The sequence below is a fragment of the Chiloscyllium plagiosum genome, chromosome 7 (genome assembly GCF_004010195.1).
Source record: "Chiloscyllium plagiosum isolate BGI_BamShark_2017 chromosome 7, ASM401019v2, whole genome shotgun sequence".
NCBI lineage: Eukaryota > Metazoa > Chordata > Chondrichthyes > Orectolobiformes > Hemiscylliidae > Chiloscyllium > Chiloscyllium plagiosum.
In genome coordinates this window covers 9,196,403-9,223,060 of record NC_057716.1, presented here as the reverse complement: position 1 = coordinate 9,223,060, position 26,658 = coordinate 9,196,403, and the positions used below count along the sequence as shown (strand labels likewise).

At 41.2% G+C, this 26,658-nt stretch overlaps 1 protein-coding gene across 6 annotated transcripts in view; it reads left to right on the top strand.

Moving 5' to 3' along the window:
* rab5b (RAB5B, member RAS oncogene family) overlaps nucleotides 1–12,938 on the top strand; it is a 52,388-nt gene extending 39,450 nt beyond the window's left edge. For all 6 annotated transcript variants that reach the window (XM_043692972.1, XM_043692971.1, XM_043692970.1 and 3 more), the window contains 2 exons: nucleotides 5,912–6,005; nucleotides 8,285–12,938. In XM_043692972.1, the coding sequence (XP_043548907.1) occupies nucleotides 5,912–6,005; nucleotides 8,285–8,397 (207 nt within the window). In that variant the 3' untranslated portion in view covers nucleotides 8,398–12,938. The remainder of the gene's footprint in view (nucleotides 1–5,911; nucleotides 6,006–8,284) is intronic.
* The last annotated feature ends 13,720 nt before the right edge of the window (nucleotides 12,939–26,658 follow it).

Below are 26,658 nucleotides of genomic sequence, written 5' to 3'. Positions count from 1 at the left end.
AAGGCCATTGGCTCTGCAATCTCCTCCCTTGCTTTCCAGAGAATCCTAGGATAAATGCCATCAGGCCCAGGGGACTTATCTATTTTCACACTTTGCAGAATTTCCAACACCTCTTCTCTACATACCTCAAAGCTATCCATTCTACTTAATTGTGACTCAGTATTCACATCGGCAACAATGTCCTGTTCCTGAGTGAATACTGACGAAAAGTATTCATTCAGTGTCTCCCCAATCTCCTCAGCCTCCACACGCAACTTCCCACTACTATCCTTGACTGGACCTATTCTTACCCTAGTCATTCTTTTATTCCTGACATACCTATAGAAAGCCTTAGGGTTTTCCCTAATCCTACCAACTAAGGACTATTGGAATGACTCAGAACCTTAGTGTTTAAGGTCACACCCTCCAACCTTTCTCTCTCCCCCCCCCCCCCCCCCCCCCCCACCCCTCTTATGATGTTGAAAATGTGCAGTCTGGTAACAACACACAAGCAGCACATGGTTACTCAGATATGTAAGCATACGGAAATCTCTCATAATTACAATGGTACAGCATTTAACGAATTGTAATTTCCCTTTAATGCTGTTTTAAGTCTTATGTTGAAATAATGTCCTTTAATCTGGCCAGAAATGAAACCAAACACTTCACACTAATGACAATGTATTGTACTACACATATATTGAGTGAAAGAGTTGGGTATTAACACTAATTACTGTTGTCTGAGCTTCCATCTGTGCAAAGATCTGTAATGCTCCCAACTCTTAGATTTTTAGAAAACAAAGCTTATATCAAAGATCCAGCTTTTATTTTACAGAAATATAATGTGTATTATAGAGGTTTGATACTCATGAGTAAATACACCCAGGAAAGAACTTTAAATATGAGACAGTGCAATTAGAGTTTAATTGCACAGTGCACAAAAAATGTGACCGACATATGAAGATGTTTATGACTTCTGTGCTTAGCCTAAAATTTGTTTTGAATTTATCTTCCAAGTCTTAACATCTTCTAATCCAGGAAGCCAGTTGGTAATGGATAGAAATGGACCTTATGTACATCAATTTTTTTCAGTCACTCAGTTCAGACATGTTATGGCCTGTCTCCTGGACAGGTGTTTCTTGAACCCAGATGTTCTGGCACAGAGGTAGGAAAATGTCTGTTGTGCCTGCAATACTGAATATTTGTCTAAAGTGTTATAGATTACAAGCATACTGTGCAGTAGTATTGCAACTTAGAGCCTGAAGGCCTGGGTTCATGTCCCACGTGTGTCAGATGTGTGAAATAGCATATCTGAACAGGTTGATTAGACTTGCACCCATCCATTTAGTTTAAAATTTCACTCCAAGAAATTTTTGAAACAAGTTGGTTCACCTGATGAGAACTTAAATAGACAATTCTTCATTTTTAGTTTGTTTTAAAAGGAAATAAAATAAAATATTATCACCTTAAGGTGTTTCACCATAGTAGTTAACTGCATGATGTCAAAAGTAGCATCTGGTCTGGTTTAAATATGGAACCATTTCAGCTGATTGATCAAGCTTTGCTTCATGTTTAAATATATCATCTTCTATGAAGCTGAGTGTGATTAACTAGGTTAGGAGTAACAATGTAAATAGAAATGTTGATCTTAAGTTATTCTATACTCCCGCACCTCAAAGTAAGCCAGTGTTGTTTGATAGGATTTCAGTGTTCACCAAACTCCTAGTGATCAGCTCGCCATATTTGCCCATGCAATACAAAATATATGTAAAGGAGGGAGTGAAGTTGTAGCAGTTTGTGTTAAACTGAGGATATCGGGCAGGTCTAAATTGAGTAATATTGCACTGTATTGTGACAGCAGAACTGTCAAACAATATTTTTAGCAGCAACTAATTGCTACATGGCATTCAGTTGTGGTGTAACAGCTAAAATATTTCAACATAATGTCCTTCCATGGAGACTCTTTACCGCATATCTTAATGGAGCGAATCTCCTAACAGTTTTTTAATGTAAAGGATTATTTTTGTGCAGGATTTTATACTTAGTTTGTGGTCATGACAAAAATGTCACATGGAATACGGAACGGTATCTGCAGTTGAATAGCTGCCACATTACATCTTTCATCTGGTTACATTGTTAGGGAGACCATAAGACATGGGAGCAGAAATTAGGCAATTCAGCCCATCGTGTCTGCTCTGCCATTCAATCATGGCTGATTCTCCTGCTTTCTCCCCATAACCCATGATCTTCTTGACAATCCAAGAACCTATCAATCTCTATCTTAAATATACTCAATGACCTGGCCTCCATAGCCTTCTGTGGCAATGAATTCAATAGATTTACCACACTGTGGCTGAAGAAGTTTGTTCTAATCTCTGCTCTAAAAGGTCTTCCCTTTTGATCTAAGGCTGTGTCCTCTGATCCTAGTATCTCCGACCAATGGAAACATCCTCACAACATCCACTCTGCCCAGTCTATTCAGTATTCTGTATGTTTCAATTAGATCCCCCCCCTCATCTTTCTAAACTGCATTGAGTATAGACCCAGAGTTCTTAAACATTCCTCATATATTAAGCTTTTCGTTCCTGGGACTAATCTTGTGATCCTCCTCTGAATACGCTCCAGGGCCAGTACATCCTTCCTGAGATTTGGGGCCGAAAATTGCACATAATACTTTAAATGTGGTCGGACCACATGACTGATGGATTCACCATGTGGGAGTGATGAGTGTATGGGCAATATTGATCTCGACCGGTATGCTGCCCCCATTAGCCTGACCTAACTTCCAATTTATAAATTATACTCTAATCCTATTAATAACACATTTCTCCAATTCCATAATATCATTCCATAAGAAATCATTAATTTGTATTGTGAAGGTTCTTGAAAATTTTCTTTTACAATATCATGAAAGCATTGCAGGATATTTGTCATTGAACACCAACTATTTTCACAAAGCAGATTTCATTTAAAATGCTACACCTTTGAAATATTATTAAAGCCACAGACACATTTTGTTTAGTTTCCAGAGTTCTCTTTCTGTATCCGCTGCCTCTTTGGGCTGTTTCAGAAACTTTATTTGAACAGTATTTCCTTGCAGAAGTGCAACTTGTATGCTGATTTACCAACCCATCATAAAAATGTGGTTAAAAGTCTTAAGGATGTTCCAGGTAACTTTTCTAGTTTTGGAAAAGTTGACTAACATCCAATCACTCAGTCGTTCTTTAGAGCTCCTTGCAACTATGCATGCCTTAGCTTTAAGCCCCGTGTGTTCGGATTTTTTCCACCTACCTCATAAAAACTGGTTACCCTTTACCTCCTACCTCAAAATAAACTCCAAGTAACTAATTCCATATATTTCACTCCTCTTGTCATTTTATCCTCTGGTTTATTAGCAGCTATTAAAACTTCATAATCATGAAGACTTTGACTTCTGGTTGTGTTTAGGGACTGTTTTGTAATCATAATCTCATTATTTAAAGTGTTTAAGCTATGGCCTCTGCATGCATGCACTTAGTCTGTCAGGGTATTTCTGCATGTTTGAATTTGTTTTTAGAATCCTAGGAAGTTTATGACACAGAGACCACTTGGCTCTTCCTGTTTGTGCAAACTGAAAATAATCCACCTACTTTCTGGCATTTGCTCCATGGCCCTGCAAGTTTACAGCACTTGAGGTGCATATCCTGACATCTGTTAAATGAATTGAAGGATTTGTCTCCACTACCCTTTTCAGGCAGTATATTCCAGACCACCTACCAACCACCCTCTTTGCTTCCCCTCCCCTCTGATCAATGTTGATCAATGTTTTCTAGTTACTCACCTCAATGGGCTGTACATATCCACTGTATCTAGGCCCCACACAATTCTGTATATCTCAATCACATCTCATTTTCCCTCCACTCTTGTCAGGAGAACAGCCCCGAACTATTCAGTTTTTCCTCATAACTTAAATTTTCGACCCTTGGCACTATATAGTCTCCTCTGTACCATCTCCAAGGCAATTACATTCTTTCTATTAAAGAGAGAGCCATAATTGCATACAGAACTCAAGCTGTGGCTTTTCTACTTATTTATAAATTTTCACTGTAACCTCCTTGGTCTTATGCTGTAAGCCTCAGTTATTAAAGGATTCCATGTGCCACCTTAGCTTTCTTAATGACTGTCCTGCTACTTCAGGAATCTTTGCATCTACACACCTACATCCTTCACTTCCTCTAGATCAAGGCTTGTCCAACAGGCAGCCTATGGGCCACCACATGCTCCCTGCTATGGGGGCCAGGTGGCCTGCCAAGCCATTGTTCAAAATATGGGTATGTCTAACTAGAGGAATTTGAAGAAGCTACTCGTCCTTTCACAGTCTGTTATTACCTGTGTTTGCTGCTGATAGGCTCCCTTCTAAGCAGCAAATGAGAGAGTAAATCTGTGGTTGGAGGAGCAGAAAACAGAGCTATGTGAATGGTTTCACTTGGCTTGCAGCTTGGGACCATGAGAGTGAGTCTGGGAATTGGCAGAATCTTGTGGAGATGCAGGCTTGTGGAGGAGGAACACGAGAGTTGGGTTGGCACCTGGGTTGGGGGGGGAATGAAAGTCAGGCTGCTGCCTAGTCGCTGGAGTGATGGAAGTATGTGTCGTGCCACTAGAGCAAGGAGGCATGAAAGTTCAGGCTTTGAACCTGTGAGGAGCAGATGTGATGCTCTATCATGGAGTAGGGGAGTTGAGCCATTGCCTCACCAGGATGTGGGTCTGGTACAGGGAGGTCAGGAAAATGATGGTTCAACAACAGCACAGTTTGGCAGCTGGATTGTTACACTGAGAGTGAGGAAGCACATTTTGGTATTGTCACAGCCATCCCATTCATGTTCTTAATGGTATTAATCATCAAGCCTACTGGTCATGTGTGAGTGACTGGGTTGTGTGGGTGGCTGCATGAGACTGAAGTGGCAGCCACGCATCCTTCCCATTCTCCTCCTGCCCCCACATAATAGCCTGGGAGGGGAGGAAAAATTAGGCTGAAAGGTAACCCACGTCTCAAATAAATGCAACTCTGACTTGTGACTTATGAGGGACAAACTGAGGGCATTGTTAGTTAAACCCAACTGTTTGACTCAGCTCGTACTCGCCCTTCTTAGTTGGTGACCAGGACTTGTACCTTAAAATCTGGAAAAGAAATGCTTTATTAGTTAGCTTTGCTGCTTGGCAGTGTTAATCGTTTTTAATAATTACTCATTAAAATGATCAGTTTATTGCTTTGAAACCTTTTTTCATGTTGCTATTGTCAAAAATCTTAAATTTCTGACAGTTGTTCACTAGCCCCCTAAGCGGGAAAAAAATGAAATGTTTTCTTCCCATGTAAAAAGGTTGGACAACTCTGTTCTATGACTTGGAGGTGTTGGTGTTGGACTGGGGTGGACAAAGTCAGAAGTCACCCGACACCACATTATAGTCCAACAGGTTTATTTGAAATCACCAGTTTTCATACTGCTGCTCCTTCGTCAGATAAAGTGCCATTTCACCTGATGAAGGAACAGCGCTCTGAAATCTTGTGATTCCAAATAAACCTGTTGGACTGTAACCTGGTATCATGTGACTTCTAACCCTGTCCTACTCTTTATTACTCTCCCATCAGTTGAGTATTCACTTGCATTATTTCACCTCCCTCAACTCATACTTCTCCATGTTGACTTGGTTTGCTACCTGGCAAGTCCGTCAATATTTTCCAACCTTCTCCTTGTTTGTCCATTTTCTGCTGCCACGTCTAACTCGAACATAATTTTGTGAAAGACAGAACTTAATCTTTACATGCATTTTTATTCACAATTTGTCCATCTGTAGGAGCTCAGATTAATCTCCAGTTAATTTTACCATCTGCATATAAATAAATACATTTAACTTATATTTAACACTGAATATGATATTTCCTTTTTTTTTGCAGGAAGCACAAGCATATGCAGAAGATTGTGGTTTGCTGTTCATGGAAACATCAGCTAAGACAGCAATGAATGTCAATGACATATTTCTCGCAATAGGTACAGTGTTTTGGATGGCACTGTTCTAATTGTTTATTTAGATATGGGTTAAAAATGTGAAAAATCTAAATGCTTGTTAGTTAGCTTAAAACACAGAACTTGTCTTACTTTGTGGAGCAGGAGAATAGTGCAATTCCTTAAATCTCAATTTAATAGAAGTCCTTCATGGAAGCCTATATAAATGTATTGTTCCATTAAGGAGTTGAAACAGTTTTAATGAAAGTTTTCCTATCTTGATCATCAAACCATAACATAGTTGGAAACTGACTGCAGAAACTCTGCTGTAGATAGTTTACAAAAGTGGAAAGAGAGGGCAAAGCCCTGGTTTGAGAATCTCCCTTTTTCAGAGCAACTCATGTCCTCTCTGCTCAGAGCCCTGTGGCTCCAGGAGTGAGTGACTGAGTCACCTGAGGAAATGATATTTGTCATGCTTGGGATACATCTTCCTCACTTCAAGGGACTGACAATATGCAGAGCAATACCATAGTTTTAATCCAAGCAAAAATTAAACATGTTTATGAATGTACAGTTTGATTTCAGATTTCCAATGTATAGTGTTTTGCAAATCTATAAGCATTTATTTTTAAAGTTCCGGAAATTATATATGATCTTTCTAATAATCCAAAATTTGAGCCAAAGCTATTTGCATCAGCAATCCATTTGGGCCATCAGCATGTCTGCTATATAGAGCAATATAAAACTAAACCCACTGTTACATGCTTTTTCCATAGCCTTTTTTTTGGTTTGAATGTTTCTTAATGTCTTTCTTTTTAAGCAATGATCAGCACTGCCTCAATCACTGCCCATTCCCGATGAAGGGCTTTTGCCCGAAACGTCGATTTTCCTGCTCGGATGTTGCCTGACCTGCTGTGCTTTTCCAGCACAACTCTAATCTAGACTGCCTCAATCACTGCTCTGTGACAAGATTCTATAGACTGTTGTACAGTTTCTCTTAAACCTGTCCCAAATTTTCAATAATGTAAATTCATTCTGCTCCATCAGCCAGTGGAAATACTTTTGTTTACTCACTCACTTCAGTAAAACTCTTCAAAATTGTCTTTAAAACTTAATGTACCAAAATACTTTAAGTACCTTTCTTCCTTCACAACAATAATGTTGCAAACCTGCAGATACTAGTGAATCTGCACTGTATGTTTTCTCTGGGTTTAATGTTCCTTGTGTGGTGGGGTGCTGAAAATTGCATATTGCCTTCGAGCAGCATTATCACCTCACTTTTGTGTTCTGTATTCCTATTTATGAAAGATAACATCCTGCTAGCCTATTTTTAAACAGTTTATTTATCTGTACCTATTGTTTCAGGGAAGTGTATATTTCAGTATCTAGGTGGTATACTTTTCAATGTATTTTTGTTTGTGTACACCTTTTTTTTTCCTTCAATATTTTGTCTCAAACTATTGAGATAAGGTGTATCCATCTTCCAGTTGATGGGCAACCTAAGCGGAGATGCAGGAACTGTTCTACATTTTATTATTTAACTTGAAATTCATTAAACCAATTTAATGCTTTAAGATTACATGGCATTTGTATGTTGTGGATTTACAAAATCATTGGAAAATTTGACAGTCAAGATGACAGTGTAATTTAATACATCCTTTTCAACTCCAATTTAGATTTTAATTAATGCAAATATTGGCAATATCAACTTTCATTTCTGGCTTATTGGGTCTTCTATAAAGCCATTTTTGACTTTTTGAATTTAATTCTAATGTATAGCATTACAAACAAAAAATTGCTTTTCATAGTTTATTATGTGACCAGTCTCATGAGAGGGGTTTCTGGTGCCAACTGAAATTTTCTTCTTTAGTGCACAATGTTTCAGTACAAATTATTGGTTTTAAAAAGCAATGATGGCCCTGTCCATTAATTAAAGCTTAACTTTCAAAATTCAGTTTTTACTGTAGAGCTTCTGTTGAAAGCTGAATAGAGGAACATGTATGCAAAATTCCAATGCTACATAAGGAAACCAGCTCATGTTTATGTAGTTAGGATAAAACGCTTGCTATTCAATATAAGTAGCAGTATATTATACCAAAATACAAAAGTGGTTAAAGCAACATATCGACATAGAAATGAAGATCATTAACAGCAACTTGTCATTAAATATGACTGTTGCTTGATTTTTATATTGAACTGAGCTTCTGTGTAGCAGTGTAAGTTAAAAATGTAGACAGCATGAGATGTAGTACAAACAATGTCTCATAGTTTTTAAGAGTAAACTGTTTAGCTATGTTAGTTAAATTGTTTTGTTTTCTCCACAGCAAAGAAAATGCCAAAAAATGATCCTCAAAATCCAGCAACTGCTGCCAGAAATCGAGGGGTAAATCTTCAGGAAACAAACCAGCAAAGCCAAAGGGGTTGCTGTGGCAATTAACAGTATTTGGACCTCGAACAACATGAACAATAGAAAATATGGATATTGGAGATTTTCTTTCCTTTTTATATTAGCACGCTTTACTGTGCTAATTCCTTTTATTCTCTCCCATTTTGGACTACTGCATGAGTCATTCTTCTCATGGTTGACTACAGGTCTCTTCTGCTTTTACCTGGCACCTGTAGAAAGTAAATGATGTAAATAGCTTGTCAAATCACTATGTGTAAAGGTTAGTTACTCCTTTTCACCAGATTCAATGAAGGCTTTCTCTGCAAATCAAACTTTGTTGAGGATAAATATTCTCCCACACTTTCCTAATCTTATACTCAATCCACTATAATTTCTTCCTGTTATCTAATTTGATTACTATTTCATGTACAATAAGAGAGCCTAATTTGCAGGTATTCTGAAATGCAATATTCAAAATCTTTCTTTGAATGCATTTTCTCTTAACTTCATACACAAGTTTAGCTTGGTGTAGGGAAAGTATTTTTAAAATGTAATATAATACAGTTTTGAAAAGCTTTCAACAGTTGCTTATGCAAATCTTTAAGAACAAGAGTGTGCTGGTTCTGATTACTTGGGCACAATATTTAGAAGCTCAACATTGCTTTTCACTGTAGTAGTTTGAAACCCTAGTCAAGTCTTACCCATAATAACAGATAATTAAATCCTGTTAATAAATGAAGATTGCTTAGAACAAGGCTTGTCTATAATGCAAGTGGCAGTGCCCTTCTTCATTTATCTTCCATGTATCATGGCTAAGTCAAAGAGAGCTATTGGGATAAACTGTTACAGTTGCCTGTTTTTATTTTTGTGCTATTGATGTTTTTCTTTTCACATATAGACCCTAGCCATGTATATATTTCTTCCTGTACATCAATAGGGGGAGAAAATGCTGTACTGACGGTGTGTTTTGTATGTCTATTCTCAGTATAGTAAATTGAGTGAATATTAGATATTCTTGTACAGCGAAAGGGGAAAAAAAAAGTTGCATCCAAATCTGTATTAGTTGCAGGATGTCTCTTTTAACAAATTCTTGTGACGGATTATTAGTGGGGTGTGAAGTTGTTCAAGTTAACAGTCTGAAATGATCCCTTTCTTTTGGTCAAATTTTAAGGTGTGTGTAAAGTTGTCCTACAAGTCTTGCTCTTCCTAAGCCCATATGAAAAAAGTAAACTCTTGGTGCTTTAGTTCAGAGTAAGTTCTTGGCATCAGATCTCCCTCATATATTGCTTCAATGTTGAAGTTTGCATCAGCTACCTGACAAAAGGAGACCAAAAACATTGTTCTTTTATTGACCGAATAGTTTGGCATGCAGAGCAGGGACCACCCTAGGAGGCTTTAACAGCAATGGAACATTGTACCATTTATGAACTTCTTAGTGCTTTATTGAGCCACACGGCTTAAAGCTAGACACTTTTGATTCATTTATCAAAAGAACAGCAAGACAAATATTCATGGTTGGAAGACATGCAAAACTTTGATACTACAGAAATGAATGTTGGGGTTTGATTTTGACCAGTTTTTCTAAAACAGCAAAGATTGTTAACAGGTGACACGATATTTTGGGGCCTTGATTTGTTAGGTGAAAAAGGTAAGCATTGATTTGTTATTTGACGCTGCTTAGTATCAACACCCACTTACAAGGATTTAGTGCAACTAAACAGGCTACTAATGAAGCTGTATCATTGATTTTGGTATTTTTCTTGCAGATAATCTCTTCCATTGCTCTAACTTTATTATCACATTTTCTCGGTCCATCAGAATATATTGTACTAATTTTTTTTAAAGTATTGGGGTTGCCTCAGAGCTAGACCATATTTATTAACTTTTGTAGCTGTCTTGTTTGTTGGAAGCATGAGGTGAAGATTATTCAGTTGCTTAAGACTTCTGCATCAGTCAGTTTGGTCATGCTGATGTATACTTCAAATTCATGTACCTGTCTTTACTCCATATACCTTTTATTACCCTTACATAACAAAAGTAATTCCATTTCTTACTTGAAAACTTTAATCATCCCTGAATCCAAAAGTGTTCCGGAGAGAAAATTTCAGTTTTGTACTACCTTTTGTGTCAAAGAAGTGATTCTTGATTTTGCCCTTGGGATTGTGCCCTCTCATTCTTTCTTACCCCAGAGCAAATACTTCCTCTTCATCTTCCCTTAAATAGTATGATCAATTCATCTTTCAATCTTCTATTCTGACTGAAAATTTTAATGCTTTTGATAATTTAGAAAAATCAAGGACTTGTTAATGCCTTAATAAATGGGTCACAAAATAGGACAGCCAAGTCTTGCCCTGCTTAGCAATTAGTTTGCAAAGTATCCCAAAAGGCTAGGCTGTTGAAGAAACCCTTTTAGACTAGGGTGCATTCGTGGACCACCAAATCAAGATAAGATAGAGATAGGCTTATCACAGTCAGTCATTAAATCGCCCCTCAATTTAATTTTTACATTTATATAAGGGGACTTAGTTGACATGCCTTTTCATCCCTGCCTTTGGAACTGCAGTACTCACTGCATACTCCATGCTCCACACCCACACCCCAAAGCATCCTGCCTTACAATTGATTTAATTTGTCTATTGCATAGAATGTGAGAGATGACCACAGGTTTAATGCATCTGAAATTGAGTTATGTGCCTTTCTGAATCAAATCAAAGCCTGCTGTGAAAACATACATCTGTTACTTTTCTATGAACATGTGTTTTACTTTAAAGGGTAGATTCTTACAAATTTGCAGCCCTGGAGTTTTTGTTTTGCTAATAGTGCACTTTGGGATTTCTGGCAAAGAATTCAACAGGTGCTTTTTCATCAATAATTGAAAATCCATCATGGGACATGCTGATTTCCAAGCTAAATTTCCATATTATGGTCTTGATGGATAAAGTTTTGTACCAGAGTGCAGATTTGTTCAAATCTAATTGTTTATGTGTATAGTTAATTTCATCAGTTAGTTACTAAATATACAATGCAAATGTTTGACCATGCTAGAGGGTGGTTCAAGAAGATACAATTATCTCAATGCAACCTAGAAAGCATGGCTCCTTCCACATTGAGTATCAGGACTGAAAGCTTTGCATAACACTTATCCCATAAAGAAGAATGTCAGAAAAGTAGATGCTGACTTAGAGGGAAGAAATGAATGGAAGTGAGATCTGAGTAACATTTGAGGATGTACTTGTCAAGTTTGAGAAGTGTTATTACATTAAGTTTAAATTGTGCTTAATGGAAAGCTCAACCTTTTGGAATTTAAGTGATTTTTTTTTTGTTTAATGTTACTTTCTTCTTGGCTTGCTGGCAGATATGTTTTTCCAACTGAGAGGATGATAGCCCTTCAGTTCTATTTCCTCCCACTCCACCCCAAATCACCCTCTGCTGTTCTCCAACTCCCCTTGCAGGTTGGCAAGAATGGATCTGATGAAAGCTAGTGTCTCACTTCTGTGATGTAGCATGTTGGTGTTTCAGTATACTGCGATACCAGACATAAAGTTTTTATTAATTTAGGATACATTTTCACACCCATTATAAAGCTTTTATTATGGTGCTGTTGATGCATTCTGCTTTTGTTCCTCAAAAATTCAGTATGTAACACTTCTAAACAGTGGTAACATTACTTTCAATTGTTTGCATTATTGATATTTCATCTTTCTTTACAATAGCAAAATCATTTTAAAAATGGATCTTTATTCTTATTTAAAAGATTATATGTAATGGTGACTAGTTTATGAAATGTTTGAGAATAGTGTATGGTCTAATTTTTATTCCCAGATTTGTGCAACAAAAAAAAGCACTGTGCGCATCAGATTATATTAAACCAGATACTATTCACTTTTTCAAAATCCTGAACAGTAACATTTGTTCATCATACAAAATGCAGTAATTTTAAAATTACCCAGAAACCTTGTAAATTGAGCAAAACCAAACAACAGCATAAATTCAGCTAATGAAAACAATGTTTCAGAAACTTAGCTTGCAGAACTGACTGTTATCTAGACTTGACCAAGCTAATTAAAAGTATGTTTCTTGGTCTGTGATGTGGTCTGAACTCAGTCGTGGCTGTAATTGGGCACATTTTTGAGCCTGAGCACTCCATTGCTTGGGAGTCTTGGGGTTCCTAACTGATGTTGAGAAGACTGCATTTTTGGACATTAGTACACTGCATGATTAAACAGTAAGATAGCAGAGCATTGCCTATTTTCAATAAGGTTAGTCCAGCATCAGGAAAAAAGACATGAAATTGGAAAGAAGGAAATATTTTCCCTTCTCCTGTTTTGAGAGGAGGAGAAATTAATTTGGAAAATTGGTTATTCTGTTTTTGTTCCTTCACAGATGGAGGACAGAAGTGTTAGAACTGTTGTTCTCTGTTCTGATGAAAGCTGATGCTGTAACTTGAGTACAGCTTGAAAATAAGCACTATATACAATACACTAATATTCTTTGGATCAGTAGAGTGGATATAACTTTGTAATGTTTTTAGTTGTCTTATTTTATTGCAATAAATGCAGATAAGCAAAACTGTGATTTGAGGCAACTGGTCACTAATTATACTAATGTCATATTTCACAGATTAATTTGAAAAAAATAAATTTACTGCTTAATATTCTTTCCTAATGGTGGATGCAAGGTAGGAAGGAAATGAACCAGTTTCTTAATTGGGATCCTTTTGTACTAAAACACATTGACACCACTGGGGAATGATGGACAGTGTTTGAGTCTTCCTGTCAGCCAGACCATCATCCCTGAATTATGCAAGCCTCAACAGCCAAAAGCCATCTTCCTGACAGTCTTCCTTATCTTCAAGATTGTTGCCTCCATTCCTCAAAAGCATCTTGCAGAAGATAGCTTTAAGCTCTTGCATCTCAACTTCCATCCTCCGACCTCATCTTTTCTAATAAATTGGCAGGGTGAGGATAACCAGGTTAGGCTGACAGTCTTTGGTCCTAGCTCTTTTGCTGCATCTTACATTGGAAATGGGGAACCATGTGATGTGCTGTAATGATTCCTTTAAATGTGTGGCCAACGAGTACTTTGTCAGGGTCAACATTTCTCAATTTGCCTTGCTAGCTCATGTGCTGCAGCACCATTCTCCTCCCATCCAACACGCACACACAAATAAAGTCCCTGTTACAATGCAGAGTGGTGAGTCTTTGTCAGAGGCACATTACATTTGAGCCACTTTGCATCTTTCTATTTGGGTCCATCTCCAAAATATCAACTTGCCCTGGCAGATCTCAGGAGGTAATTCAGTCTTTTTTCAGCATTACAACCAGGTCCTCTGGACAATCCCATGACTGCACCACTTGCAATTACATCCAGGCAGGTTTTAGCTGGCTCAGAGATCTCTTCTGCTTTCTGGCATAGTGACTTCCTGTGCCCCTCTCACATTCTGAAGGAGGTCTCCATGGGAATCATCATCAAACTCTGAAGCCATCCTGAGATTACTGTACCTGTCAGCAGCTGGTAGATTAATCTTGTCTTTCATCTGTGGAGAAATATAGGGCTGAATTTCAGTCTTTTCCTAAACATTTGCTAATATAATAATAATAAATTCTTTGGATTCCTGTTCTTTCTTCTCTGACCAGAGTCCTGACTAATTTGCTGCTGACTCAAAAATTGCCCTAATCAAGTTCACAACAGCTGCAATATTTCAAAGAATTTAAATATTCTTCGAAAGAAGCTTCAGAACTGCAAAAGGATAATTTCTGGTGCGTTTGGTTTCCCACCCCCCTGGGATATCTTGTGTTGCTTCACAGAGTGGGAAAACTTTCCACCATTCCATTATCTAATGGTAGGTTCAGAGGTGAACTGGTGGGAAGGTACTGCAGTTGGACAACTGTAGCAGTAGTCATACTGAAATTAGCCTTCACGACTGTGATCTGGGTGGAAGCGGAGGTGGGGGGGGGTGTTGGTTGGGAGGAGGTTTGACTCTGCTGTCTTTTAAAATGACAGCCAGTCTAATAAAAGAAAGAAGTTTGCCTGAGCTGTTCGTTTCTTCATCTGGCTTCTGATGAGTGGTGTCCTTTCCTCCTCATAAGTTTTAGCCATCTGTTAATAAGAGAATACCATAAGATGTAGGAGCAGAAGTAGGTAATTTGACCCCTCGAGTTTTCTCCACCATTCAATGAGATCATGGCTGATGGAATTATTCTCAAATTCACTTTTTTCTGCCTTTTTCCTACATAGCTTTGATTTCCCCTTACTGATTTTAAACAAATCTGTCCATTCAGCCTTGAATGTAGTCACCAACCCAACCTTGACAACTCTGTGATTGAAGTATTCCACAGATGCACGACTCTGAGAAGAAATTTCTCCTCATCTGTGCCTTAAATGGGTGATCTTTTATTCTGAAATTACACCCTCTCGTCCTAGACTCCTCCACAAGGGAAAACAAAAACTCTGCATCTACCTCGTCAAGGCCTTAAGAATTTTTATATTTTGCTTTTCTTCTAAACTCCAATGAGTATAGGCCCAATCTACTCACTGTCTTTTTATAAGAAAGTCCTCCATACTTGGGAGCAACCTAGTGAACCTCCTTTGGACTGCCTTCAATACTAGTGTACCTTTTACCCCCAGTCTAAAGCTGTACACAGTATTCCGAGTGTGGTGTAATTACTTGTGCAGCTTTAACAAGATTTCCTATCTTTATATTCCATTCCCCCTTTAGTAAATCTACATTTAACAGCCAATAGCATCTTCCAGGATCAAATGAATTTTATAAAACAAAAAAAAACTGGATGTTTGAAATCTAAAACAAAAAAAAGGAATTGCTGGAAAATCTCAGCAGGTCTGGCAGTATCTGTGGAGACAAAGTTAACTGTCCTGAAGGGTTGCTGGACCTGAAACATTAACTCTGATTTCTCTCCACAGATGCTGCCAAGCCTGCTGAGATTTTTCAGCAATTTTGGTTTTGGTTTCACCTTAGATGAAAATATACTAACATTTTATATTTCTATGTTGCCTATGCTTTTGGAGCTGCAACTTTATAATTACATTTCGACAGCTGTGATGATGATGTACATGTTTGTTTTTTAAACCACTATCTCAAAGGTGGTAATACTTGTAGTTACACAGCTCTTTGACATGTTTCCCGAGCAACAGTTCTTCATTTGTTGGTATTAACATTTGACTGTAAGTGATTGGCTGTGGACAGCATCTCTATTGAGGCAAATGTTACCATTGTCTAAAGTCGACTGGCTTTCATTTTCACTGTTTTACAGAAGAGTGATTAGGAACTTGAATCTTGGCTGATTTGAAGGAAAATCTTTGTGTCTTGTATAGGTGAGTTCCAACACCGCAAGTGCTGTTCCTTTATCTCCCTCTGGCCGTTCAAGAATTAAACATGGCACCTAATAGTTTGTATAGAGTCATAGAGGTCTACAGTATCCAAAAAGGCTTTTTGGCCCATCAAGTCTGTGCCAGTCAAAAATGAGTACCTAGCTATTCTAATCCACTTTTCCAGTACATGGTCTTGTATACCTTGGCGTCTCAAGTGAACGTCCAAATATGACTAAAATGTTATGAGGGTTTTTGCCTCTACCACCCTCACAGGCTGAGTGTTTCAGATTCCCACCCTCTAGGTGAAGAAATGTTTCCCCTTATCCCCACTAAACCTGACCTTTGAATTTATGCTTTCTGGTCATTAATCCCTCTTCCCAAGAAGGATGTTTTATGCCCTTCCTAATTCAATATATCAATCAAGTTTCTTCTTGATCATCTTTGCTCCAAGACAAACAGCCCAAGCCTATCCAATCTCTCAACATAACTAAAACTCTCCAACCCAGCCAACATCCTGGTAAATCTCCCACACCCTCACATCCCTCCTATAATGTTGATTCCAGAACTGTGCACAGTACAGTTTCAGCAAAACCTCCCTGCTTGTAAACACTCTGCCACAGCTAATAAAGGCAAGTATCCAATATGCTGCCTTAACAACTTTACTTATCTAGTTACCTTTAGAGGACTGGTATGCATATACACCAAAGTACCTCTTTGGTGCTTTCCAGGGTCCTGCTGTTCACTATGTCATCATCCCCTTGCCTCGTCTGTCCTGCCCAAGTGCATCACCTCATACCCATCTTTCAGAATTCCTTCAGCCACTGATCAGTCATCCATATCTTTCTGTACTCTAAGGCTTTTCTCCTCATTATTTACCACCCCACTGATTTTAACGCATCTATGAACTTACCAATCAACCCTCCTGAAGTCTAAATCATTGTATATATCATGAGCAACAAGGGCCCCAACACTGATCCTTGTAGCAACCCAAAGGACACCGGCTCCATCACACAATTGCTCCTCGACCAATACCATCTATTTCCTACCACTTAGCCAATTCTGAATCCAATTAGCCAAACTTTCTTGGATCCTACGAGCTCTTAGCTTTGTTATCAGTCTACCGTGCTAGATCTCATCAAAAGCCTTGCTGAAGTCCAAGAAGACTGTCAAATATATTGCCCTCATCTATACACCTGGGAGGAGAAAGTGAGGACTGCAGATGCTGGAGATCAGAGCTGAAAATGTGTTGCTGGAAAAGCGCAACAGGTCAGGCAGCATCCAAGGAACAGGAGAATCGACATTTCTGGATTCCTGAAGAAGGGCTTATGCCCGAAACGTCGATTCTCCTGTTCCTTGGATGCTGCCTGACCTGCTGCACTTTTCCAGCAACACATTTTTAGCTCTCATCTATACACCCGTCACCTCTTTGAAAAATTAAGTTGGTCAGACATGACCTCCCCTTAACAAACCATGCTGATTGTTTTTGTTTTTGATTAATTCTTGCCTCTCCAAGTGCAGATTAATTCTGTCTCTCAGAATTACTTAGAATAGTTCCCCTGCCACTGAGGTTAGACTGACTGGCCTGTAGTTTCCTGGTCCATCCCTTCCTCCCTTCTTGAGAAAAAGAGGTTAGTCTTTCACAAGGCGATGAAAAATTTTATTGAGGCCTTTTTTAAAAAAAAAAGCTTCTCTGATATCATATGTTTGTTCAAATTAACTGCAAGTTTTACTCCGTTGTACCAACGATTTAATTGCATTCATACTGACTCCAATGCGGTGGGTAAATTTTAAAATATAATGTCAAATGTAGTTTCACTAAAACATTGCAAGTTTTATTTGAAAAATGCCTTAGTTTCAAACAATATTAATTTAAATCATTATCCAAACACAGTAAAATAGTATACAGACCATGACCAATAATTAGAAATGCATTTAAAACCTGTCCACAGGAACATGTCCATTTTCAGATTGTGGAGTTTGTTTCTCAGAATCTTGATTGGCGCGCTCAATTTTTTTTTCTTAGCTTTTTATGCTCCCAACCTTCGAGATTTCTTTTCAGAATCTCTTATACATGCACTTTTCTTCTCCCTTGGCAATGCAGCTGCCTTCAGTTCTGTCTAGTTTCTCACTTGCACTTCTCTATATTTCAGATAACAGTCAGAAAAATGTCACCGGAGAAGTTTGCTGGTGAATCTGTGAAAGGTGTCAGCTGTAGATTCTATGGGGAGTGGTCTGAGTTCTCCACAATCGAGCATGCTAACTTCATCTCTATTTATAGGAGGAAGCCAGGGGTTTGGGCATGAGTACATTTTCCCTTTGTTTCACCTTGACGTTTGTTCAAACTGGCTGGAACCTTGTTATGATCATAGGACAAAGCAACTCCCTTTGATGTCCCAACATTCATTCCCTTCACTACCAACACAGTGGCAGCAGTGTGTACCATCTATAAGATGCATAGCAATGACACACCAAAAGTTTTCTGATAGCACGTTCCAAGCCTGCTATCTCTAATACAGAAGCATGAGGATAGTTGATATAAGGGGACGCCAAGTTGCTGTTAAGCCACACACCAATTCTGTCTTTGGAACCAGATCACCATTCTTTCACTGTGGCTGGGTCAAAATCCTGAAATTCTCTTCCTAACCGTACTGTGGGTATCCCTACACTGAGGGATGCACTGGATCAGGCAGGCAACCACCATTTTTTCCAGGGTAATTTGGGATGGCCAATAAATACTGGCCTAGCTAGCAATATCCAATCTCATGAACAAGTAACATTTTAAAAATCTAGAAACAGGAATAGGATATTTAGCCACTTGAGCCTTCTCTCCCATTCAGTAGGATCATGGCTCATCTGACTGTAGTCTCAACTCCATGATCCTGCCTACCTTGAGTACCTTTTGAATTTTAGTGGAAAGATTATCTACCTCTGCCTTAATATTCAATTATCTACCTCTGCTTCCATCACCCTCTGGGGAAGAATGTTTCAAACTGTTACAATGTTGGGGAGAAAAAAAACCTCATCTCCTTAAATGGGAATCTCTCAAACAAGGTTAAACATCCTCTCTACATCCATTCTGAAAATGCCTCTCGGGATCTTGTATGTTCACTAAGACAACATTTTGTTCTAAACTCCAATTAATACAGGCCAATATGCCCAATCTTCCCTCATTAAAATAATCCATGTAACTGTGTCCTTCCTTAAATAAGGAGCCCGATCTGTATATCGTATGCTAGCTAATTAATAAAAACTGAAAGAACTGTGGATGTTGTAAATCAGAAACAAAAACAGAAATTACAGGAAAAGCTCAACAGGTCTGGCAGCATCTGTGGAGAGAAATCAGCATTTATGTTTTGGGTCAAGTGACCCTTCCTCAGAACTTCATACTTGGAGTAAACAACAAATTCCATATGTCTTCCCAATCACTTGCTATATCTGATTGTTAACCTTATATACCAGAATACTCTGAACCTTATTTTGAAAGTGCTCTCTATTTAATAATGTGCTTTTTAAATTCTTACCAAGGTGAAAAAATTCCTATATTTCCTACATTAATACTCCCATCTTCCAAATTCTTTGCCCACCTATGACCAATCATATTCCTTTACGCACTCCTTATGTGCTCTTCCCAACCATTATCCATGCTAATATGTTGTCCCTACAACATTAGCTTCTATTTTGTCTGATTAATTGTGGGCACAGGATCTTTTGGTCTCTGTTTTTTGGGGTTTGGATGGATGAGGCACAGCTGAAGTCATTGAGGATCTGAAGTTCATGCCAAGTTTTTATTTTATTCATGATCTGAATTGGAGCAGTAGTGATCAATACAGCTGACTATAAATATGAAGATAAAGAGGACTGATGTCAAAAATGAGTTCTGCCTATTTGCTGTCATAGCTGATTGGAGACTATGAAATGTGCATAAGAATTTTTGGAATGTCTCGCCCTCTGAATTCCTCCTCAGCATAGAGCCCATGCTGTGTGTGGAACTTGGCAACAGAGCAAAAACTAACAGTGTGGGCAATAGGTATGAAAGTAACACACCAACTTAACTCTAGATTTTTTTTATCAGTTGCATCACTTTCTTTTTTTAATTTCAATAATATACTTTATTCATAAAGTTATTTGGATCTCTATACAATTGGTCATGCCATTCTTGTGCACACATTACATTGCTTTACATACAGACATCGAAATTTATTTTTCATATATACAAGTCTGAATATTTACTATCCAGCTCATCTGAGGCGTCAGCGGAGCCTAAATGATAGGGTGGGCCCCCTGTTCTTCGTAGGCAGGCAGATGTTACATGGTGGTCTTTCCCCACCGCTCCTTGGCGGTAGCTGCCCTAAACTGCAGCGCATCCCTCAACACGTAGTCCTGGACCTTGGAATGTGCCAGTCTGCAACACTCAGTTGAGGTCAACTCCTTCAGCTGGAAGATCGACAGGTTTCGGACCGCCCAAAGAGCATCTTTCACCGAGTTGATGATCCTCCAGGCACAGTTGATGTTCGTCTCTGTACGTCCCAGGGAACAAACCATAGAGCACGGAGTCCCGCGTCACAGCTTCTCCATGAAGGACAGGTGATACGGTCCAACTAGTTAGAGCGTTCCGCGGCAGCGAGGCCAGGCCCATCCTTCGCAACACCCGTCCATCTTTGATCTCCATATAAACTGAAAGATGGCCTAGGTGACTGCAGCGGCACAGGTTCTGGGAATAGGCCAGACCTGTGCCACGTATAACAGCAATGACAGTGCCTCACACCTGATGACCAGGTATTTTCCTGCGATGGAGAACGACTGTAGCTTCCATCTGTCCAGTTTCTGCCCCACTTTGCTGATATGCCCCTCCCAAGACTTGGCGCACACCCCAGCCCCCCCGAATCAAATACCCAGCACCTTCAGGTGGTCGGTCCTGATGGTGAAGGGGATTGAGGATTAGTTGGCCCAGTTCCTGAAGTGCATGGCCTCGCTTTTGCCTTGGCCCCTCTGGCCCGTTCGAACTGGTCACATACGCACTTTAGTCTGTGTACAGACAGCGGATCCGAGCAGAAAATGGCGACGTCATCAATAAACAGGGAGGCCTTAACCTACAGGCCCCAGCTGCCAAGAATAGTCACTCCTCTCAGGCTTGCATCCTTACTGATGGACTCGGCAAATGGCAGCACACAAACAAGGCAGGAGAGAGAGGGCAGCCCTGCATGACTCCAGATCTGACTGGGAAGCTATCTGATCCTACCCATTGATGGAGACTGCACTGAATATTGGTGTAGAGCAGTCTGATCCAATTGCAGATTCCCTCCCCAAAGCCCATTTTGGAGAGAACATCTCTCATATACGTGTGTCAAAGGCTTTCTCCTGGTCCAGGCTGATGAGGCAGGTGTCCAGCCCTCTGTCCTGCACGTAGGCGATCGTATCCCTGAGGAGTGCGAGACTCTCTGATCTTCCTGCCCGGTACAGCACAGGTTTGGTCAGGGTGAATCACCGACCCCAGAGCAGACCTGAACCGGTTGGCGATAACCTTTGACAAAATTTTGTAATCGGCATTCCATAGTGAGATTGGTCTCCAACTTCTGAGTTCCTCCCTCTTCCCCCGTCCGCTTGTATCATGGATTCACTCATGGTACCTGGCAGAAGCATACTGACATACACCTCCAGCAGGTCCTGGCCAATCAAGTCCCACAGAGCTCGACCGGTAAGTCATTGCTTTCGGGAGTTTTCTTTTCGAAGGACTCAAGGGCCTTGGTCAGCTTGTCCAAAGACGCTGGTCCAGCGTCTCCTGTGTTCTGTCATCTAAGATCTCCATGATAGAGGACAGGAATGACTGAGAGGCCGTGCTGTCGGTTGGCTTTGTGTCATACAGACTGGCATAAAATGATTTGCTGATCCTCATAATGTCAGCCTGAGATGATGTTATCGAGCCGTCTTCTTCCTTCAGGTCGCTGAGCACGGAGCTCTCTTTGTGCACCTTCTGGAAGAAGAAACGTCAGCACATCTCATCCTGCTCCATCGAGCGGACCCTGGACCGGAAGATTATCTTGGAGGCCTCCGAGGCAAAGAGCGAGGCTTGGTGGCCCTTCACCTCCTTGAGGTCCTCCGTGACATCGACCCCCATCGTCTGCAGCAGGAGCAGGTTCTGCATACTTTCCTGGAGCTGGGACAGTTTTCCCTGCCTCTCTCTCACCTCCTGAACACCTTTGAGGATGACGAATCTCTTGATGTTCCCTTTTACTGTTTCCCACCAGTCCACTGGCGACTCAAAGAGGGGCTTCACGGTTCTCCAACCTGCGTAGTCTCTCTTGAGCTCCTCAATGTTTCCTGGGGTGAACAGCTTTGTGTTCAGCTTCCACATTCCCTTACCAGCCTGCTGCTCGTCCTGTAAGTGACAGTCGGCCAGCAGGAGGCAGTGGTCAGAGAAGAACACTGGCTTGACGTCGGTGGATCTGACCGAGAGCGTTCGGGGGACAAACAGGTGATCTATACTTGAGCGGATAGACCCGTCTGCCTGTGACCAGCTGTATCTATTTTTTTTTTGTGTGTGCGCACAGGTGTGAGACACAGTGAGAGACAGAAGGTGCACGAATCTTTATTCAATTTCCACCACCAGGAAGATAGGAAAACACTCGCGTGGCCAGTGACGAACACTGCCCTTCACATCAAAGGGCAGTGCTGTGTGATCAAAACAGTGAAGGGGAGGGTAGGGACTAAATCAAAATAGAGTTGGAGGGAGAAATAATACACTCCACTCCCTGCGGCCCCCACCTCTCCCTGAACAGCTCCAGGGTGTTGGTCGACACCACGTGCTCCTTCTCCAAGGACACCCGGGCTCTAACGTAACCGCGGAAGAGGGGCAGGCAGTCAGCCCTAATGACCCCCTCCACAGCCCGCTGCCTGGAGTCTTCAGACCTGCCCTCCTTCTTCCATACCGGGTGCCCGAAGATCAGGAGCGTGGGACTGAAGTGCAACCAAAAGCAGAGGAGGAGGTTTTTCAGGAAATCAAAAAGGGAGTGCAAACGCCCACACCCAATATACACGTGGTCCACGGACTCCACAGCGCCACAGAACAAGCAGTTGGGTTGGGAGGACCAGGTGTATCTGTGCTGTGCTCCATCAGCAGGGGTGCTGAAGACGTCGTGCAGCTTGGCATCTTTGACTGTTTTCATCAGGGCTCTGGACGTGGCATCCAGTTTACTCCATCAGGGCTCTGGATGTGGTGTCCCCCCGCCAGATCGTCCATTGCATCAATGATACAGTTGAAGTCTCCGGTCCGAATGACTAGCCTGGACGTAGCCAGCAACAGTGGAAGCTGCTGCAGGATGGCCAATCGTTCACTCTTGCCCACTGGGGCGTACACATTAATCAGTATCAGGGGAACGTTCCTGTACATGACGTCAGTGACGAGGAGGCACCTGCCAACCACCACCTTAACCTCGGAGATGGTGAAGTTGCCTCCTCGCAACAGAATGCCCAGGCCGGAGCTGCGGCTATCGGTGCCCCCAGGCCATATATTTCAAAAATATACTTTATTCATAAAATATTTTGATGATCTGTACAATTTGTCATGCCATACATACGTAAACATTCCAATTCTTTGCATACAGAGTAATCATTTATATCACGCCTCCCTACAACCCGCCCTCCCATCCTGGCACCTTCCCCTGCCACTGCAGGAATTGTAAAACCTGCGCCCACACCTCCCCCCTCATCTCCGTCCAAGGCCCTAAAGGAGGCTTCCACATCATTCAAAGCTTTACCTGCACATCCACCAATATCATTTATTGTATCCGTTGCTCCCGATGCGGTCTCCTCTACATTGGGGAGACTGGACGCCTCCTAGCAGAGCGCTTTAGGGAATATCTCTGGGACACCCGCATCAATCAACCACACCGCCCCGTGGTCCAACATTTCAACTCCCCCTCCCACTCTGCCGAGGACATGGAGGTCCTGGGCCTCCTCTAATGCCACTCTCTCACCACCAGACGCCTGGAGGAAGAATGCCTCATCTTCTGTCTCGGAACACTTCAACCCCAGGGCATCAATGTGGACTTCAACAGTTTCCTCATTTCCCCATCCCCCACCTCACTCTAGTTCCAAACTTACTCTTCCAGCACCACTAATCCAGAATCTGGTTTCCAGCATCTGCAGTCATTGTTTTTACCTAATCATTCATATATACAGGTCTGTATGATTACTACCACATTTAGGGGGGGGGTCAGCATCGGTCCCCTGTGTTTAGGCAGGCAGACGTTACACGGTGGTCTTTCCCAAGCTTCAGCGCGTCCCTCAACACGTAGTCCTGGACCTTGGAATATGCCAGTCTTCAACACTCAATCGGGGTCACCTCCTTCAGCTGGAAGATCAACAGGTTTCATCAGCCCAGAGAGCGTCCTTCACCGAGTTGATGATCCTCCAGGCACAGTTGATGTTTGTCTCGGTGTTCGTCCTGGGGAACAGACCGTAAAGCACGGAGTCCCACATCAGGACGAACCAGCGGCACAGGCTCCGGGAATAGGCCAGACCTGTGCCACCTATAACAGCAATGACAGTGCCTCACATCTGATGACCAGGTTTTTTCCTGCGATGGAGAGCGACCATAGCTTCCATCTGTCCAGTTTCTGCCTCACTTTGCTGATACGCTCCTCCCAAGACTTGGCGCACGCCCCAGCCCCCCGAACCAAATACCCAGCACCTTCAGGTAGTCAGTCCTGACGGTGAAGGGGATCAAGGATTGGTCAGCCCAGTTCCTGAAGAGCATAGCCTCGCTCTTGCCTCGGTTTACCTTGGCCCCCGAGACCCGTTCGAACTGGTCACATATGCACATGAATCTGTGCATGGACAGCAGATCTGAGCAGAAAATGGCAATGTCATCCATGTACAGGGATCATCAGTTTCGTGATTGTCTAAAATGAATTTGTTATAGCAACCCAAGAAGTGGGTTCGCTTTCTGCCACTGTCAATTTACTGAGTATCTGTTCAGATGCTGTGACTGCAAAAATGCAGTTTTTTTTTGTAAGTTCCAAAAGAAAGAAGAAGATTAGTTTATATGTCCCTCACACGTGTCTACAAGACTTATGTGCATGCACACAATCAGGTTACAAGGAAGGGAGTATTTCAGGGTCCAAAAAGCCAATTGCACATGATGCCTGTAGGTCATTGCATTGGATGTTTTCAAGCCATGTTTAGTTATTTTTCCACACGCTGCATAGAAATTATTTAAAATCTTAAAGGATGATCTTTGTCTTTGCCTCTGAAGTCAGCAGCTGTTTGGTCTATGATGCCTGCAGTGTTTGGCTGGTCAGATGTAAACCAGTTACATGTTTAATGGCTGGGGAGAAAGAAAACCACAGCCTCCCCAGTTGTTATCTTCTCAACTGACTCTGGAGAAACAGCATTTTACTTAACATACAAGGTTAGCACCTCCATTTACGAACTAGTCAGTTGAAAAATTTAGTTATAAGTGCTGGGGAACCCTCATTCTAGTAACTCAAAAGCAAAATAATGTGGATGACAAGTCAGCTAGACTCAAAATGTTAGCTTGCTTTCCATGCATGCTGCCTGAACGGGTGTGATTTCCAGCATTTGCTGTTTTTAGTACAGATTCCATCACCTGCAGTAATTTGCTCCTACTGGAGAAACTCAGCAGATCTGGTAGTATTTGTGGAGAGAGAAACAGAGTTACTGTTTTGAGTCTGATATGACTCTCTCCACAGATCCGCCATACCTGCCGACTTTTTAAACGGTATTTTTTCTTAATTTCATTCTAAGTCTACTCGCCACAGTGAGTGGGATGAAATCGTCAGTGGGAAAGTTGGCCCACACCCACCTGAATAAACAGATTATTTCTGTGAGAACTTGAAGGGATGGGCCATTTTCGCTCTTTTAAAACTTGGTGGGCTAATTCAAGTTTGCATGGGAGTGTCAGCATGTATTTGTTTGTACTGTTGAGTGACATGGAATGTCTTTGATTTGAATTGATTGTCACGTGTACCAAGGACAGTGAAAAGCTTTGTCTTGCGAGCAATACAGGCAAATCACAGAGTTAAGTAGCACAGATAGGTAAATAATAGGTAAATAGCGGGAAAAACCAAAACACAGATACAGGCAAATGCTAAGAGTTTGAGAGTCCATTCAGTATTCTAACAATAGTAGGGTAGAAACTGTTTTGAAACCAACTAGTGCGCGTGTTCAGGCTTCTGTACCTTCTCCCTGATGGTAGAAAAGCATTGCCAGGATGGGCTACATCTTTGAGAATGCTGGCAGCCTTTTCTTGACAGCGGGCTTGGTAGATGGATTCTATAGATGGGAAGTTGGCCTTTGTGATTGTCTGGGTCGAGTTCACCACTCTCTGCAACCATCTCCGATCTTGAATGGTACAGTTGCCATACCAGGTAGCGAAACATCCCGACACAATGCTCTCAACGGCAGATCTATAAAAATTGGCAAGCACATATGCCTTCATGCCAAATTTTGTCAGCTGCCTGAGGAAGAAGAGACATTGGGCCTTTGTAACCAGTGCGTCCACATGAAGAATCCAAGATAGCTTGTTGTGGATGACCACTCCCAGGAGCTTGACACTCTCCACTCGTTCCACCTCTGTGCTGTTAATGTGTAGGGGTGAGGGGCAATGTGCAGGGAGAACCCTGATTCATCCAGGGTTTCCTGTTGGGGAACATCCAGATTTGCTTCCTCGGTATGCAGTCCTCCACACACTTGCTGATAAAGTCTGTGACCATGGTGGTGTACTCGTCCAAGGTACCTGCGGACTGTTTGAACATGGCCCAATCAGCCGATTCCAGACAGCACCGGAGTTGATCCTCTGCCTCCTCTGACCAGCACTGGACCTGTATCTGTGAGGGGGTCTCCTGTTTGAGCTTTTGCGTGTAAGCCAGGAGAAGAAACATGACATTGTGGTCGGAGTTCCCAAGATGAGGGTGAGGGATGGAGTGGTAGACATCTTTTCACAGTGGTGTAGCATTGGTCTAA